At 42.4% G+C, this 21,393-nt stretch overlaps 1 protein-coding gene across 1 annotated transcript; it reads left to right on the top strand.

Moving 5' to 3' along the window:
- The first annotated feature begins 972 nt into the window (after positions 1-972).
- Positions 973-21,016, top strand: LOC121197081 (filamin-A-interacting protein 1-like). The gene is made up of 6 exons (XM_041060468.1): positions 973-1,110; positions 9,758-10,052; positions 10,414-10,587; positions 11,018-11,196; positions 16,752-19,560; positions 20,343-21,016. Exons 2-6 carry the CDS (start codon positions 9,765-9,767, stop codon positions 20,547-20,549), a joined length of 3,657 nt encoding a protein of 1,218 aa, XP_040916402.1. The 5' UTR covers positions 973-1,110; positions 9,758-9,764; the 3' UTR covers positions 20,550-21,016.
- Positions 21,017-21,393: the final 377 nt, after the last annotated feature.

Genomic DNA, 21,393 nt, shown 5'->3' with positions numbered 1-21,393 from the left:
ATGTTGAAAAGTGTGTAAACATTATCCCACAAATAAAAAGGTAGGTGAACCAAGTTTAGGTGTGTTTACTTTCTACTACAACCCTGCACATGTCTAGCTCAGCAGTATCCTGGCAGCAACCTCAAGTATTCCTATTGATGCAGAGTACAATTACTGTACCTCGGCTTTTGCTCTCTGGCCTAATTTAGATTGTTTTCTACAAGCAGAGCCAAAAAGGCTGTCTAGCTTCCAAAGTCCTGGAGAGTTTGGCCACACTCAGCCCTCCTAAGTCAGCAATTGGTGGTTCCTTGGACCACTGTTAGGGCTTGGGTGGCTGCTGTCACCGGACTTTCCCAGCATGAGAGAATGGCATGGTAGAGTTCAGCTGTCACCAAGGGTCAGCGGGGAGAATTAACTCTTTAGTTGGCCAGCCAAAACATCAAGCATTCAGCTAGCCTCAGCTGCTAACAGCACCCATGTTGGAAAGTGGACATGTTAAATATAGAGCTATACTTTGAGTCTCTGTGACTCTGGTCAAAAAGAGTTAGAAAGAGACAATGGAGGATGCAGCTGAGTGAAAAGATCTGGCCCTGTGACAAAGGACGTCACACTGCACCTCTGCCTTTCTCCTCACTGGGCAACGGCCCCTTTCATCTGCTGAGAGGGAGTAGAATAGTCCCTGCCTACCTCCTTCACCCCCTTCTGCCTTTTTTATTCTCACACACACTCTTCAACTGACTTCTGGAAAGGATAGGGGGGAAAGAAAATGAGAGGTGTGTTTTAGAGTGCTTAAGCAGAGCAAAACTGGATAGGCTGTGGGAGTGAAAGAAGGAGGGTGTGAGAGAGAGGGAAGTTACAGTGCTCTGTTAGTGCTCTCTACCATTCCCTCCCTGACCCGAAGAACCGAAAGGAGAGAGAGAGAGAGAGAGAGAGAGAGAGAGAGAGAGAGAGAGAGAGAGAGAGAGAGAGCAGAGTTTGAGATGGCTATTGGCACCACTCAGTAGCAGACACCACAAGTGGACCACACAAGCTAGAGGATATTAGAGGACACTTGACTCCTTTTGTGCCTTTTTCTTGGATTACTTAGCGTGGCTACTAATTGCTTAAACCTGGGGGACAACACAACAGCAGGTAAGTCAGCTTCCCCTCAGTTTCTCCTCATGAAAACATTCCTGTTCTCCTTGCCCTTGTGTGGGAAACAGCCCGAGACAACCATGTGCTTCTGGCAAAGCAGGACTCATCAGCTGTTCTGCTTTCAGCCTGAAATGCAGGAAAAGCCTCAGGTACAGGTGCTGCTGTTGCTGAACTGTCATCTGTTTTATGAAGCCAATAAAAGGCGCTGGTTTAAAGAAATCCACCCTCTAGGCTTCATTTGAGTTGTGTTTGTTCCTTATGAATGAAACAGCTTCACCCTTGAAGCGTGTAATTGATTCAGCAACCACTTTTTATACATTCAAATAATATGGATTTCTACATTTTGCCTTAATTACTCCCCTGTGAGAAGACAAGTGACTACTCTTAGTGCTGTTACTGGCAATACACATTTGGCATAGTGATAATGCATATATCAAGGAGGGAGTCATGAATCAAACCTTTCTCTGTGAACTGCACATTATATTGCTGTATGAATGAAGACCATTTAGTGTGAGGGCTTTTGTGCTTCGCATGTGGGAAGAGAAGCCCACAACTTCCCCAGACAACGGTGGTCATGGTGCACTGAGATATTAAGAATGTAGGCAAAAGAGCTTATATGTCAGTTCATGTTTGGCAGTGATATGCTCTCATATTAAACACACACACACAGACACACACTTGCAACCTTTGCCCTCAGCGTCTCCCACATCCGCCAACTCCAACACCCCTTCAGCACCATGTAGCTCTCACTCTTGCACTTATGGCTCACTCACACACCAAATACAAAGTGTAAACGCACACATCACTGCTTAGCAGGCATTCACGAGCTGCAGCAGGATGACATCTTTCATCCTGAATATTTATGGATTGTAATGACGCCAAAATGAATTCCATTTCATCCGCATGAAGTCATCGGCCTTTCGGAGGAGACACATGGCTCCTGCTAGACGCTGTGCATTTGTCAAGGCGCACATCACCTCTCCTCGGTAAGAAGAAAAGAAAATGTAAAATGTATCTCACCCACAGTAGGGAAATCTAGTGCAGGTGTGGCTTAGGCTGCTGTCAGTGTCCAGGGGCTCTGTGCAACCTCACCCTTCCTCTCTCTCCCTGCCTCCCACCCTGTCCAGCTTATGTGACCTCTGTGCACTCAGTGATATCACCACTGAAACAAGACAAAGAGAACTGGTGCAGAGATATTACTCATTAACATTTTTGTGAGTGGTCCAACTTTATCTAAACACATCCTCTCACACTTGACACATGCTCTGGAAGGTCTGTGGATCTCAGTCAGCCAAATAGCCGTTTGAAAAAGACAGATATGTGAATGTTGAGTGGGCAGTTATCAATCTCAGCATGTAAATGAATCAGTCTTACTGTAAATCAATATTGTAGTCCCTGTTTAAACTGAAACCAAGCTGGCTGAGCTTGGGTGTTTGCCAAAGCAGCACTGATCTGAGATGCACTAAATGTCTCCCTGGCTTACCTCATGACATTACTATAGCTCTGAGTCACTTGATGTTGCTCATGCAGAAGGTGACATAGTTTAGGTGTGAGGTGTGGCACTATCTCCTTGCCATAAGAAACAAAACTTTGGAAAAAAGAAGATAACTAGTTAAGAGAATAATTTTAATTAAATTTAAAAAACAGGGTTATAATAGCCATATTTCAAATATGTAAGAGTTGCCAGAATGAGCTAATGCTTTGAGCAAACACATTTCTTTCATTATTCTTTGACACCCACATTATCAACTCGCTGACCCCATTCCTTTCTTACTACTGTACATACTACTACATGTGTGTCTGTGCTCGTGTGTTGTCTATGTACATGCACAGAAACACAATATAGTGGGAGGCGGAGCTTATCGCTGCCAGTATAGTCAGTGTCTTCCCCATACGTCTGGTGGGCCTCAACAACAGCTGTCACTGACATATGCACAGCTCCAGTCGTACACAGGCCTCTGGTCTTGAATTCCAAAAATGCAGTTTAGACACATTTGGATGTTTCGCAGAATAGTGGCACTTATACCTCATGCTCCCTCCGTTTAAAAATAAGTCCTTAAACTCCATAGCAACCCAAGATCTTCTCAAGAACATTTGATACGTAACGTGCAAGATGTTGACGCATACTTGCTATAAACAGTAGATTGGTTGCTAATTGGCTCTTGACATGTAATAATATTAGAAATAGTGAGGTCACTCATGAGTTTACATACAGTTGAAATATCAAGATTGTTGTAAGTGTTTCAGGTTCGTCGGAGCTTACTAGGCTAACAAGTATTTTCCATGCACAGTATGTGTCTGGCTAATCTTTCAGCACAGGATCTTTCTCATCAGAAAAACCTTTTTTGGTTTGATGTAAGAGACTTTTGAAATTCCACAGAAGGGAAGTATTAGCTGAACCCAATCATATTCCCACCCTCTCCAGCCAACCCATGCTTTTCTCCTCTCATCAGTGTTTTTTCTCAGGGGGAAGTGACATAATCATGACTCGTCCAGTGGACTGGTGTGTGATGATGACAACTACCCAGAGACCTTATCTGTCCAGTGTTGTCCCTTAGCTGAAGAAACTAAGCCAGTGTGTATTTACTGAAGTCACTGAGATAAGGATTAGTGGTCTCTGTGGCTGATCGTTACTTTGAGCTGAAGATTGAACATCACGCTGTAATTTCTCACTGTTTGTGAGACAGAGTTCTTCAGCTGCCTGCCATCCTATTCTCTACTTTGTTTTTGTCCCACCTGCAACAATGCACATTGTTTTTATGATAACTACTTTTTGTTCTATGGGAAAAAGGTGAAACAATAGACGAAAGAGCACAACACAAAACATAGCGAGCGCTCACCAACATTATAGTATCATTCCAAGCTTAGGGCTAAAAAGATCCTAAACAAACTGACAAACACACATTTATTGACCTTAAAATGTGACTATAAAGTTAGTGTGCTAGCAAACAACAGGGCACTACTTTTAAATGAAAAAGCTTCATCATGTTCACATGGGTTGATTGCAATGTACAAAAAAGTGATAAAAACAGCTTAGTTCTTCCGATAAGGCAACACAGCAGTTCAGACAAATGGCTGACCCCCTGACACTGGACCATATCTAAGTCTGCTTCATCCATATGTTGTCTTGCTGTTTCTATTCATAGAACAGCCAGAACTTGATCTCTTCCTTGATCTCCACGCTGTAAAGATGATATCTAGTCATGCCATTAGTCTAGAAGAATCTTCATAGGTAAGCTTTGATTTATGGATGCTCCCAATAGGCTGCATAAATGCTGTTGCTGGGGGGAACTGCTCCCTGTTTTGAGGCTACAATTTAACAAGTTTAACTCTTAGAAACAATGAATGTGTTCATGTTTCCCATTATGTACTGCATATTAAACTAATTATGACAGATGGAGGTGAGTCACATATTCCAGCAGCTGCAGCAGTCCATATGCTTGGTGACAGTATGGCGCTTTAAGAACAGTTAGGTTTGCATGTTGTGTGACTGTATGAAATATGCATCAAAGTCTCCCACACACACACTCCAGTGTTCATAATGCATGACCAAAGTTAGAGACTGTTTCAGCTTGTGAAGAAATGCTATTACTCTTGTGGATTTACACAGAGATCGCGTGAAAGTCTCAAAGTGAATATTTAACAAACTGTCACCAGCACAACTATCATAAATATATCATAATTTCTAAGTGACTGATTCAGGAACTACCTGTGCAGGGTTATCTATGATGCGAAGGGTGTGTGAAATTGTCCCTTATCTCAAGTAATTCATTAATGGGAGCAATTTACTTGTAGAGAAGCGCCGACATTCCTCTTAGTTTGCTTATTAGTGAAACCTTAACTCCTGAAGCTACATTAGACTCCGGTGAGAGGATCAGGTTAATGTGACATCAGGAGAATACTACAAGATGAAACCCACCACCTACGCTGACATTTTGCTCTAATATGGCATGTCAACGTTAGAGTTATTGTCGCTTCGAGGTATTTATAGAAGTCGTCATTACAGTAAGACAAGCTGTAAATGCTTGGGTTTTGTCCATGAAGACTCTTTGACAGTTTAATTTAGTATTACTGGACAAAAAAAAGCCCTGAAAAGTTAAATCCTAAGGAGCTGGTGTCTGAACAGAAAAAGCTTGTCATCCTTCTCTGCTCACAGTGTCTTTATTTTCCTAGAACATATCTGTTATGTAAAATCTGACCCCAGAAGTCACTGGCCATCTAGGGTGGAATGTGCTGTCCATCAAAGTCGTGGAACAGGCTGCGCCTTTGTACCCTTGCATGGGAAATAGGTGCTTACAAAACTTTCAATATCAAATGGATTGTCTTATAGCTTTGAATCTCATCCACAGCTACAGTTTTGATTGAAATTCCTATATCTTGGCGGCCGTGTGTGTTTTTCTTGTCAGGACAGAAGAGCTCCTCAAGCGTACTGCATTTTATCAGTGTCCTCTGGCAGAACAAGTTGCCAAACGCTCGCATGCAAAGAACATTTCCAACTCCTTGTTTGGTCACGTTGGGTTTGTGGTGTGAATATGTCAAAACTCTTAATGGCAAATCCCTTTTCCTATAGCGATTTGTTACGTTATTTGCAACAGATGTTCTCATCCCTCATCCCTAGCAAATTAATTTGGTTGCATGCCAGACTTTCACCTCCTGGCCTCTGCCCTTCCTCACTTTTTCTCTTTACATGAACATCACAGACATGGAGTAGAGCTACCAGACTCCATCATGAGAACAGTTTGCATCTCTGCTAAACTTGATTATTCCAATGATTCTTGTATTTTACAGCTGAATATGTGCACATGAACACACGCAGATTTTAAATTCAGACGAAATGGACAACTTTACATTGACCCGTCACTGAAGTCTTGGATCACAAAAGCCAGTACATTGCAACTAACAGTTAAAAAAATTCCCCCTGGTAATCTCTGAAAGGTGACATCTTTAAATGTCTAATTTTGTGTGACCAACAGTTCAAAAACCAAATACATTCAACTCAAAATAATCTAAAGAAGCAGAAAATCTTCTTTAAAATGTTTGAGAATCTGAAGCCAGTTTATATTTGCCATTTCTTCTTGATTAAATAACTAAAATAATTAATCGATAATCTAAATTGTTGCTGATTCGTCTTCTCTTGATTAGCTAATCAATTAATTGACTACTTGTTTCAACTCTAAATCAGTGTGTGTGTCACAGGTAATATGGAGTCTATCTGGCACATGTTAATGCTGACCTGCTGACCAGTGACAAAATTTTATAGCCCCCTTTTTTCACTTTGGAATGGAGGCACGTGTTTTGGTGGAGCCTATAAATACTCATATATGTGATGTGACAGCTGGACTAGCCCAAACCCTGGGATAGATTTGGGGTCCTGCTTTAAATTTAGGCTTAGGCCTTGACTGGGGTCTCGCTGGGTATTAGGAAACCCTTTCATATTGGAAGACATCAAGGTATTAGACGCCGGGCAGTCAGTGACATTGCGCCAATGGTTCAGATGCCATGAATGTGTGTGGGCATTGTTGACGCAGACCTCAGAGTAAAGGCTTATTGTCTGCCAGCTCTCTGTCTTTATTTTCCATAAAGACAACGGGGAATGTTGCATGCCAGACTGGTATGCAGGCCACGTGGCTCAGGAATCCACATTTGTTGCCCTGGAGAATTCACTGCAATCAAGACTTCAGTGACCAAGCAAGGTGGATCAAACAGCGAAGACACTGTATTGATGACAAAGACTTATCAATACACTTTGATGACAAACAGACTTTGATGACCAAGTCTTGTCAAACTTGTTCTTGTCACCAAAGGAGCACATGAAATTGATGAAAGTTCATCAATAAATGTTTTTATATTGACAATGAAACAAATTACCATGTATAATGTATGATGTATAATCCCACATTATCACCCAACTCTGCAGTCTCCCTCTGTTCTTTTGGTTTTAATAGCCTCAAATTTACAGTCTCATTTCAAGACATAAAAAGCAACTGTCACTTTTGATAGATACTGACCACTGCAGACCGGGAACACCCCACAAGAGCTACAGTTTTGGAGATGCTCTGACCCAGTTGTCTAGCCATCACAATTTGGCCTTTGATAAACTCACTCAAATCCTTCCACTTTCCCATTTTTCCTGCTTCTAACACATCAACTTTGAGGACAAAATGTTCACCTGCTGCCTAATATATCCCACCCACTAACAGGTGTCATGATGAAGAGATAATCAGTGTTATTTACTTCACCCTTCAGTGGTCATAATGTTATGCCTGATCTGTGTATTTTTCCATGGAGACCATAAAACAAAGCTGAAAAGAGAGTGAATATTAGCTTATTTGGAAACACAGTTCCAAATAAATTGCATGTCTATTCAATGGAGAAATGTATTTACTTAAAGCCAAATAAAATGCACAGGTGCATGGGTGAAAAATTGAACTGCTTAGGTCACAGAGATACATATCAACAGTGAAAGTTCAGACCTTCTGCACTTAATAAAAAACAACATTTTTATATTTGTGTTTAATACATATAATAATACAATCTTAATCCTCAATGTTTCATTGCATTTCTATTTTATAATTACCTTTTACAGTCACACCGCTCTCAACTACAACACACTAATCTGCTTGCCATGTTGAACGGGAGTGACACCTGAATTTGAGGCGAGCTCTTACAGTAGGTTCTCAGGATTTTCATGGCATCGGCCCAGAAATTAAAAATAAACTGTTGAGTGCCTAACTCGGTATCAACCATTTTGTCAGCAATACTCTGCCCGAGTCACTTACAGTACTGCACATGTTTCTATGTTTCATCACTCTCATGCCCCAGTGGTGCCCGTTTTAATGCCCTCCACCCCTGGGCGTCGTTTGGACTCCCTGGCACTGCCTGAATGGTGGCATGAACATTGTAAGCGCTTGTGTGTGCTGCTGTACTATGACATTTGACTCAGTGATAGAGAGCCCACAGCTGAAACTAATAGTTATGGACAGGAAAGAAGGCACTGCAATTAATCTCCAGTTAAGAACCAGATCTCCTTGGAGCCAACGTGCACTCACTGAACTCCCAGAACTAAGATAAGGAATGTACTTAATGTGTTGGTTTGTCAGATTTTAGATTTTTTTTTTTTTTGTTTGAACTGAGACATGCAGTCAGTGTTATCTTGCACCCTCCCCCTCTCATGTGCTTGGGTCTTTTTCCTGGAATCAGGTGGGATTCAAAGAGACTGGTTTCAGGCATCATTAGAATTCACTGCAGTCTTAACTTTGGTGACTGCTATTACAGGAGAAGATAAACATTTTTCTACATGTGAACCGAAACCTTTGATGTACTCACTTTCAAGCCTCTTAACACTGCATATAGAAAGTCTCATTCCTCACCTCTACACTGACCAGCCACAACACTAAAACTGGTTTTTATCATCTACCTACACTGATTCAAAATGTTGTTACGCTTTGGGTCTCTGTATCATCGGGCATTTTGGGGAACTTGCTCAGGATGTCTCAAAGCATGATTCAGAGGTGAGGGTGCTATGACATCACCAGGGTGCTATGGCGGGGATTTTAGGGGTGGGGGGGTGGGGGGCTGTTTGTGTCTCTGTAATTAAAAAGTGCTGTTGATGTCACATCTGAAACTGATCACAAAGAATGCACTTGCTCAGTGTCTCAAGGCTGTTGTCATAGAGCTTAAACACACGTGCATTCACACAGAAACCTATACACCCAAAAAGAAATGGAAAGAGCAAGCAGTTAGCTAAGGATAATGGATGAATACTTAAAACAGCGAATAGTAATTTATAAACAGTTAAAACTGCTAAAAGTATTGGATAAACAAGTCAAATCAGAGTTCAATTTATAAATCTTATGAAAAAATAGTTACAATTATCCACACAAAAAAAAAGGCTTGGAAACACTGATTTAGTGCAAAGTATGAGCGAACAGCAGGCACTGCTGTACCTTCTCAGTGATTTCTCCCAATTCACAGTGTGTCTAAGAAATCAAGTTTACATTACAAGCATGCTACAGGCCACCTCGACAGTAGTAGGATTAGATTTAATGTCTGTCGTCAACAGATTTATTTTCAGGATCTGGATAAAATGTTTGACTCCAACTTTTAATGTCAGCAGAGAAGGTTAGAGCACCCAGGAGTGCCACAAATGTGCTTCCAGACCATCAACACTCAGCATGAGATACACAACCCTTGTGAGAGAACGGGACGTGTCAGGAATGTACACACCCACGTACAACACGCACACACACACACACACAGTGCTGGGTAATTATGAATATGTATTCCATTTAGGAACGTTACATAGGACAATATCACCAAGTTGTAATTCCGTGCATGTGCACAGTGTGTGAGCATTTCAGATAAAAGTGGGTCAGTAAGGCAGCGCATGGGGAGTTGTGATATGAGGAAAGGTGGTCAAGGCCAAAGTCATAAAACTCACTGTAAACTGTGACCATGCACTGACACAGTCTAAAGTATTACAGATATTCAGTGGCTGAACTTTCAAATGAAACTTAACACAAAATGTTTCATGAGTGGGAATGTAACATAACAAGACAAAGTGTGCCAAAAAGACACACATGAATGACAGCCTTCTATTTGCTCTAGGAAAATCACCCACCTGTCTCTTCTGTGCTTGGTACAGGCAGAAGATGAGGTCCAAAAGCAGCGGGGTGGAGAGCCCGGCCAATGGGGTGCTTGGGGTTCCACAGGACGACCGTGACATCAGCCCAGAACAGGAAGTGGGTTTGCCCGTGAAGAGCCTGAAGGCCAAAGTTCAGCAGAATGAGGGTGAGGATAAGGTGGAGGTTGAGGTGATCACTGACAAAGAGAAGCTACTATTGGACTCCCCTGAGGCTGGAGTAGAAAGAGGGGACATCATGGATTTGTCCAAAGAGGATCTACTGAAACTGCTGGGAATCATGGAAGGAGAGGTTCAGGTGGGTTGAATGTTGTTCCCCATTGAAAGGGGCATATAGCATCCCTTTCACCTTCTGTAATAACTAGGTTGAGAGCAATAATGGGGAGAAGAAAACATACACTGTGGATGAATTTAAGATTAGTTTGAAGTGAAAGTATCTATGGATCAGATTGAGACTGCAATATTTTGCACAATAGCTCCATCTTGTGGTTGAAAATGGCAATTTAATATGCCAGAGTCCTTCAGTAAGTGACTGTTTTGGAGACATTAGGAAGCCAGTTACTTCAAACAGGTGCCTAGTTGGAGAGAACACAAAATCGTCCTCCTCGAGCCAATAAGCTATGTCATTAATATGTCTTCGTATGTCTGTGTGGTTTCAGGCCAGAGAGGATGTTATCTGCATGCTAAAGTGTAAACAGACCGTCCCAGAGGCCCTTGAATCACGTTACGGCTCTGCGGTCCCCAGCTCTGCCCTCCAGGCCCTTCAGAGAGATGGCTTCATCACTGGCACCGAGCCACACAACCACAGTGTCTACCAGAAGCCTATAGCTGAGGTCTGTTGGCAACTCTTGAGTAGCAGCAGTGTTCCTGTTGTCAGCAAATACATCTCCAAATTAGTCAAACTCTTAGGGATGATGAAGATTTTATTTTCTATTAACAGGTTTACTGGGCTTTTAAGTCACGAGAAAGTCAATTAAATTTACAAATTAAATTTAACATTAAGAAAGGTAATGTTTAACTCACAATGCTTTTGTTGTGATAGGAGCTCTAAAAATCTATGACGAAGTTGTCTTTGTAATTGGAAATTTAAAAGCCTAAACTTTGTATATTTTCTATATTTTCATTTGCAACTTTTTCACCTTCTTTCTACAGAAAATGCTTGCATAATAGGCTACTCCACAGAAAAGAAAAGTCTGTTTTCTATATTTCCATGGTATTTACATGTGTTTGCATGTGTCCCTGTGACTCTTTGGCCTTACTCAGCTGGAGCGTCTGCAGGAGAAGCACAGGGACACGTACCGGCGGATGCTGGGTCAGTTGCTGCTGGCTGAGAAGTGCCACCGTCGCACCGTCCACGAGCTGGACACAGAGAAACGCAAACATGTAGACTACATGAACAAGAGCGACGACTTCACCAACCTTCTGGAGCAGGAAAGAGAAAGGTGAGGGTGGAGAGAAGAGGACTGTAGGGACTGGGCCTTAGAGGTACCACAGCAACCCTTTTTGAAATGCACATATAACTGAAGCACAGAAAAAGAAGAAAACGCAGTTTTGTCCACATTAAAATATATATTGTTGATATAGATCAATATAAATTAAAACAGAAAAATAGCAGTTTTTTAGCACTGACATACAACATCATCATGGATTGCAAATATATGCAGTGGAAAAATGAAAACATTAATTTTTATATACACTATCAGTGGTGCAATATACTTACAGCTCTACATTTGATGTCAATATAACTTTATTTTTCGTACTAATACAAAAATAATATGTTTTTCATATGGAAAATTTTGCTGGAAAGAAATAGGGAAGGGGAAACAGGTGAAAGCAGTTAGCGAGGAGAAGAGTGGCGAGGGAGAACGTGAAAATATGAATTAGAGAGCCAACATGGTTTATAAAACCAGTGTGGAACCTAAATCCAGGGAGAAGTGGGCCGAAGGAATGCATTGACATTGGAGAATGTGTGAAAGATGGCCTCATCAACCCGATGAAGCACGACAGAGGGGAGAGGAAAGGGGGGGAGCTGGTTACTGAAGTGATAACCTCACATACCTTCCTTTGACAGGGAGAGGTACGTAGCTCGGGGATGGGAGGAGGGAGGTGGAGTGGAAACTGTAGGTGAGGAAGGGGTCAGGCACTTAGCTGTGGGAAAGAGGGAGGTCAGGGATGGAGAGGAGGAGGAGGTGAAGCCACTGGGTGGAGGAGCAGGAGGAAAGACAAGTGGAGGAATAATGGACGTTTCAGAGGAGTGAATCTCCCATGACATCATCTGTGAAATGAAGTCATCGCTGAGGTTGTGACCTGGCTTGTTGGTCAAGAGGAGGCGGGGGATGAGAGGTTGGGGGGAGAGAGAAGTGGGTGGGGGGGTGTACACACTCTCCAACATCAGAGATGTGTGCATCGAGGGCCTCACAGAGATCCAAACTATCTTGGTGTGGATGTGCACTGAATGTGTATGCGAGAGGAGGCCCTACTAATTAAAGTCCTCACAGATGGAAGAGTCTAATTGGCTGTTGCTTGTTGGGGAATGTATTTTGTTGCAGCTCCCATAATGCATCACTGCCCATTCTCACACAATACGCCAGAGAGACCGGGATATTGTGTGCATTAATTGTGCAAATGTAAGTTAATATGTGGTTCTCTTTGCCAAACAAGGCAAGCTAGCATGTGTGACAGAGGAGGAGAGAGAGAGAGAGCTCCGGTAGTGTGGCCTGTATAGTATGGCCACTCAAATGTAAAGCAGACGAGAGACCTCTCGTATGCTGCATTTCATGAGCTGTCAAAACTTCAAACAGTCCATTTGCAGTGCTGACCCAGCGGAGGCACACACCCCTATTCCTTGAGCTTTTACTGCAGGACACAGGAAACAGACCATGGAAGCTAAATCACAGTCATGACAGCTGAGCTGCCATCACACTCCGAGGGAGAGAGTTGGGAAATGAGCCGCAGACTTTAGCTTAGTGTTATAGCTACTCCTCGGGCTGGTTTCATGAGACGGGGAAAGAGGGTAATCATGATTTAAAACAGTTCAATAAAGATTGTAAATCAGTGTGCACATGCCTGTATTAACTTATACAGAGTGTATCTAGAGTTATGATTTTATGTTGTGTGTGCAGGTTTTACCATTTGGGTTTTGAAGATTAGGTTTGACTGACATTCTGCAAAAATTTACTTCAAAACACATCTATCCCGGAGCAAAATGTATGCATGAATGAGTACAGTGAAGTCAAGCAGAGACAAAATTGTGAGATGAAAGTCAAGTGTTCGGTTTTCACTTTGATGTGCAGTCAAATTTGTGGATTCTACCATCGTAGCAAAAGTAGCTGTGACAGTACAGGAGGGCCTTTAAGAAGCTGTGAGTAGGTATTTAGACATAGAGGTGCTTTGGGCTATAGTCATTACAATCCATATGGGGGGAGGTCTGTTGCTAATTTCATGGCAAACCAAGCAACAAGTGTTAAGATATTTGAGCTTGGACCAAAGTGGTGAACTGACCGACCAACAGTGCTGAGGGGGCGGGGGGTGCAGTAAGCCCAGTGCAGTAAGCCCAGGCTTCAGTTTGAAGCATGAAGCAGAAATCGTATGAACCCCCACTTTACTTTCAGCTGATGCTTGGTTTGCGTGCAAGAAAGAGTTGACCTCCTTCTAATGCCAGGTAGTTTCCAGCAGGTTCCTTGGCTCATGCACAGGTCGGCCTCTGTCACCTCACTCGGAGAGTAAAGGGGGGTGATCTCTGCTAGGTCTTGATCTGTCAGCACCTGCAGAGCCCAGATTCTTCTGTCTGTTGCTGTTAAAGGTCATAAAACTGGCCAGGAGTGCCATCAGAGTTAGAGCTGTAGAAGGTTAAAAAAAAAACAGAGAATAGCAGGAGAAGAAGTATTTAAACCATGAAATGATGGTGGAAAAAAACATGAAAAGAACGAAAATATTACCGCCAACACCTACACGGAAGCATGGACTAATCTCCCATGTCTGGTACTGCTCTGTTTTGACATTCACTCTCAGATGAGATGGAGGCATGTCATCATCTCGTCCTAATCGATGTGATCTCCTCCAGCCATCTGGGTGAAGACAGAAAAAGCCAAACGTGCAGGAATGCAGAGGATGGGCACTGAAGAGGCTGTTTCTGACTGGCAGCCATTGGCCAATAACACCCTCTGAAAAAACAGAGCAATTTAGATATCAAGAAGTTAAAATATTTAAGTGTCATGGCGGTGTGAGTAATGATTAACAGAAGAAATGACTCCCATTCATGAAGGGAGTTAAAGTCACGCATGGAAAAGGAAAACTTAGGCCTGAAATTTTAAATTTCTTGTCACTTTAAAGCTGTAGGATGCAAACTACACATTATTCAACAATCTGTCAGCACAGCATGTGCATACACTAGTGTGTAGACCTACTGTTTGCCTTTAAAGAGCCTAATGTCCACTCTGCTTCTGATTTCTCTCTTTTAGCACCATATCAGTCTTCCATATTGTACATTATCACTAACTCTCTTGCTTAACACTTAATGCTTTTTCTCTGTCAAGAGAGGCCATTACTGTACAACACAGTGTTTTGACAGATTTTTGGCAGTTCGTGTCTGTTTCAATCTTCAGCCTCCTGACACGGGGGTGGGGGTGGGGGGGCTGCAGTGCCTCTGAGCACATTCCCCAGGAAACACTGGATGAAATGTTGTTCCATGATGAGGAAAAAAAAGTTCTCTTGTGGATGTTGGCTTACGGATCGCACCTGTGTACATGCTTAAGAAATGTGTTTTTACTTCTTACAAACACTTTAGTTGCCCAAGAAGTTGACACCCTCATTCAAACAACCTTTTTAAACCTGAAATGGCCTTGAAAAATGTTTAAACTAACTAGTCACAGCTTGTAGCCAAGCATTTATATTTGCCACTTAGGACTGGATATACTGTACACAGCCAATTTATTCACAGTTATTTTTTCCTTAGAAACAGAGCACAACCTTGCAAGATTAAACTACAGTTCGTAATATTACTTGACCACCGGTGCCAAACACCACTGACATCATGACTCTGACCTTTGCATGTTAGTAATTTTAGAGTGCCACTTTCTAAGGTGTCAGTGACATCTGACTGTGTAAGTATGAATTTTAAGAGTTGCACTCTCAGATCTGGATGGCTCATTTGTACTGTAGGCATGCTAATCCCACACACTGATTCATATTACAAGCTGCTTGTAATATGAATCAGTGTTAGATGTTTACTGCCATTTACAAAGTGATAATCAACACTTTCAAATTTAATTCATTAGCAGGGATATAGGTTTGTGAAAACTGTAGTTTGTTGTGTGCATATCTGCATCTATCCAGTTCCAATGTGAGAGTCTGGGACGAGCACTTCATGAACCTATTGTCAGGGTTACGTTCAATCCTCCCAGATCTTCTTCGCCTCAAGGGAGACATTCAGCTCATCCATATCTGGTTTCCTCATCACATGTAGACTTTGCAGGGAACCCCGTTCAAGTCCAGTTTCCCCTCGAGTGGAACTACAGCAGACATTCTGCCCTTGTCTTCTGTACCAGTGAGATTATGGCTTCCGGTCTGCAGAGGCAATATCCTGTGCACTTTGGAAAATGGAGATATAATTTAATTTTCACCAGCCTTGCAGTGAACCTGATTTTGTCTGAGAAAAATATTAATATTTATTTGTTCCTTCTAGTACCTTTGTAAACTTTCTGAATTGAAAAAAAAAAACTGTCTGTGCTTGTTTTCCCTCAAACATGCCATGAAAGCATGAAAATTAGGGGGAGCTGCAAAAACGCTCCTCCTGTGGCAAGGGTCCCACCCCCTTATAACAGTGTCCAAAACAGAGCAGCACACACTTTCTCATGCACACATCACTGCCTTATATGGATGAGGTGACATCACTCACTAGAGGTCCGGTGGTGCTCCACTGTATTTATTCACCTTTCATTGTCCTGATAACATGCTTGGAATGTGATGGTGGAAGATCTGTGGAAAAGGAGGCCCCTGCTGCTTCTTATGCGTTTTCAGTGGATTTTATATAATGGAAGAAATATCCGTGTGTTTGATTACAGGGCATCCATAGTGGGTAAGTTTTAAATAGGGCTTGTTTCTGAGATGTGAAACTAATCCCATTTGAGGTAACAGGATGTTTTAGACCAGGTTGATTGTGAACCTTCAGAGGTTGTTTAAACTGTAGAATCTGCACAAGCGTCCTTGTTGTGCTGGTGCCAAGTAATTTGGTTTCTTTTGCAATGCAAAAATGCTGTGGCAGAATATTGTATTAGTCTGTCCTTGTTAGTGTACATGGAGACGATGCAGCTTTGCATTCAATCTGCTTTGCATGCATTTTGTTGGAGCCGGAGATGAGAATGTGCATGAGCAGCATAGAAAGAAGCTAAGAGAAAAGAAGACCACTTGGTGAGGGGGGTGTTAAACTTTCACAAGCAGTTTGTGTTCTTAGTTTCTATCCAATCAACAGGGATGAAAATGTTGTTTGGGAGTTGTGGTGTAGACCTTTGCTAGTTTTCCCTCTTAAACCTTTTGCTTGTTCTGCATAGTAGCATAGCTTGTCTGACCTTTTGTTTATTGCACAACATACTGTATATAATAAAATACTCTTTTTGTCTTAGATATATAGAAATAGTTTCAAGTATTGGACTTAGTCTCAGCACCCAAATATAACATTGTGTGTAGTAAAATTCCTGATTTTTTTAATTTTCTTTAATATATTTGAAATGAAAACTTGTACATTGGGTTTGTGTGTTATGGTGATGACTTCCAGAAAGAGAGAGCACCTTTATCCTCAAACTAGTCTGAATAGAATCAGGATTATCACTCATTATCACTCACTGAAACATTAACTGGGATAAAACATTGCGTTCTGGGCCAGAGATAAATTTACATTTCTATGACACAATGGCAAACACAGATACAAAGTTACTGACTTTGCAATCAATGAAACACAAAACTAATGTCTTGCCTTTGTTTTTTGTCCTCACATTTTTAGACTGAAGAGGCTGCTTGAGAACGAAAAAGCCTACCAGGTAAGAAAGGAGAAGGAGCATTCTAAACGTCTGGCCAAAGTGCGAGAGGAGCTGGTCAAGCTGAAGTCCTTTGCCCTGATGTTGGTCAATGAGCGCCAACAGCACCTGGAGCAAATGGACCAACAGAGCCAGCGGGTCCAGGAGCTCAGCCAGCAGCTGCAACAGAGGGAGCAAGCACTACTTGAAGCCAGAGAGCGTGCTAAGGAGGATGGCGACAGGGTGCTGAGCCTGGAGGCTGAGCTTAAAGAGAAATCTGCCAAGCTCACCCAACAACACGAGGAGATGAATGCCAAGCTGGCCAGTCAGGAGCTCCACAACCGTCAACTCAATGCCAAACTTTTGGGGCTCACGCACAAAGTGGAGGAGCTAGAGGAGAACAACAGAGCCTTGAGGAAATCTGAGGAGGAACTGCAGGAGCTCAGGGAGAAGATTGGCAAAGGGGAGTGTGGCAACTCCAACTTGATCGCTGAGTTGGAGAACTTGAGGAAGCGGGTGCTGGAAATGGAGGGAAAGGATGAGGAGATTACCAAGACTGAAAATCAGTGTAAGGAGCTAAGAAAAAGGCTACAAGAGGAGGATAGTAAAAGCAAAGACCTCAGGCTGGAAGTGGAGAAGCTCCAGAAAAGAATGATGGAGTTAGAGAAACTTGAGGGTGCATTCAACATCAGCAAGTCTGAGTGTGCACAGTTACACACTGCTTTAGAGAGAGAGAAGGGCCTGACCAAAGAGCTCTCAGATGAAGTTGTTGCACTCAGGATCCGCATGAAAGAGCTTGAGTCTTCTGAACTCAAGTTGGAAAAGTCTGAGCTGAGCCTTAAGGATGACTTGAGCAAGCTGAAGTCATTGACTGTCGCTTTGATGGAAGAGCGAAAGACCCTGATGGAAAGAATTAAGTCAGATGAGAAGAAAAAGGAGGATTTGAGTACAATGGTGAAGGCTGAGCAGGGTAAGGTTATGGAGGTGACTGAGAAACTGATAGAAGAAAGCAAAAAGCTCTTGAAGTTGAAATCAGAGATGGAAACCAAAGTAGAAAATCTAATCACAGAAAAGGGGGAGCTAAGCAATAAGCTAGCTTATGAAATAGATAAATCTAAGGATCTTAATTCCAAAATCAGCCAAATGAAAAAGAGGTTAGATGGGTTTGAGCAAGCAGAAAAGCTGTCAGTGAGGAATTCAGTGAAATGTGAACTGGGAAGAATGCCTGAACCCGGAAGAAGAGAAGACAACAAAATAAAGGAACTGACCTTTGAAATTGAGCGCCTGAAAAATCGTCTCAAACAACTTGAAGTGGTAGAAGGAGATTTGATCAAGACAGAGGATCAGTACGACATGTTGGAGAAAAGGTTCATGACTGAACAAGACAAAGCCAACATTCTTTCCCAGCAGGTGGAGGAAATGAGGAATCAGATTGCGCGGAACAAAGCTATTGAAAAAGGAGAGGAAGAAAGCCAGGAAGAAGACCTCCGACAACGATGCAAGAGAGAGGAGACCAAAACCAGGGAACTGCAAGCTGATGTGGTAGCTCTCAAAGAGAAGATCCATGAACTGATGCACAAAGAGGACCAGCTTTCTCAGCTGCAAGTGGACTACTCTGTTCTGCAGCAGAGGTTCTTGGAGGAGGAGGAGAAAGCAAAGAACATGGGCACTGAAGTTTTCCATCTCACCAAAGAGCTGGAGATAGCAAAGCGCCACAGTCGAGCACTAAGGCCCAGCTTGAATGGGAGGAGAATGGTGGAAGTTGCTGTGACATCCACTGGAGTACAGACAGAGGCATCGTCCACCGGGCCAGCAGAAGAGGATACGCCAGCTGTATTTATCAGAAAGTCTGTACAAGAAGAAAATCACATCATGAGCAACCTCAGACAGAAGTGTTTGAAGAAGCCAACAGAAAAGACTGGTGCTATTGAGCGTTGCCCGTCATCTGGAAGTGACCTAGGCATGAAGAGATCCTGGATTCCCTGGATGAGGAAAAAGGACAGCACCCCTCAAGAGACCAACTTGGAGAAGCCTCTGCACATTAATGGAGATCATTTGCCCTCTGAACTGACCATGTCCCCAAAGCAAGGGCAGCCTTTACACATCCGAGTAACACCAGACCATCAAAACAACATGGCCACTCTTGAGATTAGCAGCCCTACTACTGAGGACGTTTTCTCTAGCACAGCTCCCCTCAGCCCCAACCCATCTCAACCTAAATCCAGAATCACAATCATTCCCACCTACTCTGCTCCAACCCCCAGAAGAAAGCCCACCACTGGACCTCAAGGTCCTGAAAGAGCCAAGTCTCCAGTCACCATCACAGCTATATCCAGAGCCAAGTCTCCAGAAAGCAGCCGACCTTCCTCCACTGCCTCAGGAAGGCCCTTGTCCCCTGTCTCTATAATGACAGTCAGCACTGCTGTGGTGCCTGAAGCATCCGCCTCCCCAGAGCCCCAGGAGATGACCATGGGCCGAGCTGTGTTCAAGGTTACACCGGAGAAGCAGATGGTCCCAGTTCCTATACGGAAGGGCCACAACAACACGAGCATCATCACCACCACTGAAGATAACAAGATCCATATTCATCTAGGTAATAGCATCACCCCAAAGATGGTAGTCAGGCCAGTGGCTGCTGTAACAGAGAGCAAGGAAATGACCTTGTCAACTGGGACGGTTTTGCGCTCCCCCCGCCAAATCACCACCACTGCTACCAGGAGCACACAGAGCAAAGTGATGAGCAGTATCACCATTTCCCCTGTTACATCCACCACTTCCAGACCAACACAAAGCATGGTAAGTTTAATTTAAAGGTTCTGTTAATCTAAATTATGAAATAAATTACACTTGTTTTTTTTTGTTGTTTTTTTTGCTTTTTGTATTTAGTGTACAGACATGGGAAAGGTATTGATCTTATTATCTAACTCTTCACCAGAAAGTGAATTTGCATATTTCCCATAATATAGAATTATCAAAGATTCACTCATAATGCAAAAAAAACAAAAGAATCTCATTCACATGGTGCCCAGCAAAGCGGACAGTTTGGGTTTTAGCTGACCAGATTTTGAGATATCTACCTTTGACTAAAATCTTTATCTCACTCTGTGTTTCAGTGGACCTCATAACTTGTTCTTTGTGGCTCAGATGGTTAGCGTGACAGAAATGACCCAATGGCCAGGGCTCAGAACAGCAGAGCTAATGATGTGGCATTTTGCCACCCTGCTACAGTCATGCTGTTATTTATAGTTGAATGCAATGTTTACATTCATAAACAGGGCTCGGTGCCCTGCATGGCTGACACAAAACAGCCTTGTACCAGTAACAGCACACTGGAACCTAACCTGGACAAGTGCTCACCCGCTGGGACTCGAGTGAAAGAATGGATAAATATTTACATTGTTCATTCACACAGTTCCTCTAGTGGATATGATCAGTTACATTGTTTAGAAATTCTTTTTTTCCCCCCTGTAATTAGTTTTGCCCCTTTTCCATTATTTACTCTTTATGTCCCCCTCAAGTGCTCCCCTGTCTTCATTCCCCTGCCTGAGAAACCGTACTCACTCTCTCTCTATTGTCAGACTGGGCACGATGCCCAGTTACCTCGCACAGGGCTGACCCGCATCCCAATGTCCAAGAGCTTGAAGACTGGGAAAGCTGTACTGGGATCCCTGGGGATCTCGGGTGGAGTGAAGCTGGAGTCACGAGCTGAGACTCAGTCTATGAGGATAGAAGTGAAGAAATCCACTGTGAATAGCAGTACATTACAAAATGGAGGAAAAGCCTGATTGACATAATACTTCCAATTTGTGGATGCTTAATATGCGTAAACATATCTGAATATGGTGCTTCAGAGAGATTAAGACAACACCCACAATATATAAAAGCTCTGATGTCTCTATACAACTCAGCTAGACATTTCAAGGCAGACAGTTTGTAATTAAGTAAGCCAGTTATTTTTAATTTTTGTAAAGTCTTTTGTACTTGTATGTCTCATATCTATTTCTGTCATGTAGATGGAGTCATATCCTTTGTATTTACAGTGTGTATTTGATGGGCATTTTTGGGTTAAATATATCAGACTGTGCTGCTACTAACTGCTTTTTGCTTTGAGTGGTTGTCTCACATATATGAGTTTGTTGATATATTTTATATGGACACATTATAGGTCAGAATATTTGCTTTCATGTAAATAATGTTTATTTTTTTCTGTGAGGGATTTGTATTTACTATGTATTTCAAATAAATTCAAACATTCAAACGTGACATTCTCATTTATGTAGGGAAATCAGAAACACAAATATGCAGCAAAGACACAGGGACAATTATGTACATCTGGCAAACAGGCCAGACCTATTGCATGTGACTGTTTCATTTGTGTAGTTATAGTAAGTCATGCTTTTAAATGATTTTACAAGAGTACACAGTCAGTACCCTTGTAATCTTTTAGGAATACGCTCAGATGGTACACTGGAATATGTAGTCATGCTGCTATTTCACATGATGAAAATATGAAAAAGATATATCACCAAAAAAATCTTTCAATAATGCAAAAGAGATCTTGTTAAAACATTTTCACGTTATAAGTTTCTCTCTCTCTCTCTTTTCATCAGAGCTTTGTACTGGCAATGC

This window comes from Toxotes jaculatrix, chromosome 17 (genome assembly GCF_017976425.1).
Source record: "Toxotes jaculatrix isolate fToxJac2 chromosome 17, fToxJac2.pri, whole genome shotgun sequence".
Taxonomy (NCBI): Eukaryota; Metazoa; Chordata; class Actinopteri; family Toxotidae; genus Toxotes; species Toxotes jaculatrix.
Note: the sequence above shows the minus strand (reverse complement) of the source record. Positions and strands in the feature narration are given on the sequence as shown.

Bases quoted from the DNA above. Each gene is read 5' to 3' on its own strand.
- LOC121197081 (XM_041060468.1), top strand. From the start codon at position 9,765: ATGAGGTCCAAAAGCAGCGGGGTGGAGAGCCCGGCCAATGGGGTGCTT. The intron at 11,197-16,751 runs GTGAGGGTGGAG...TCACATTTTTAG, and splicing joins CTGGAGCAGGAAAGAGAAAG to ACTGAAGAGGCTGCTTGAGA. The intron at 19,561-20,342 runs GTAAGTTTAATT...CTCTATTGTCAG, and splicing joins CCAGACCAACACAAAGCATG to ACTGGGCACGATGCCCAGTT.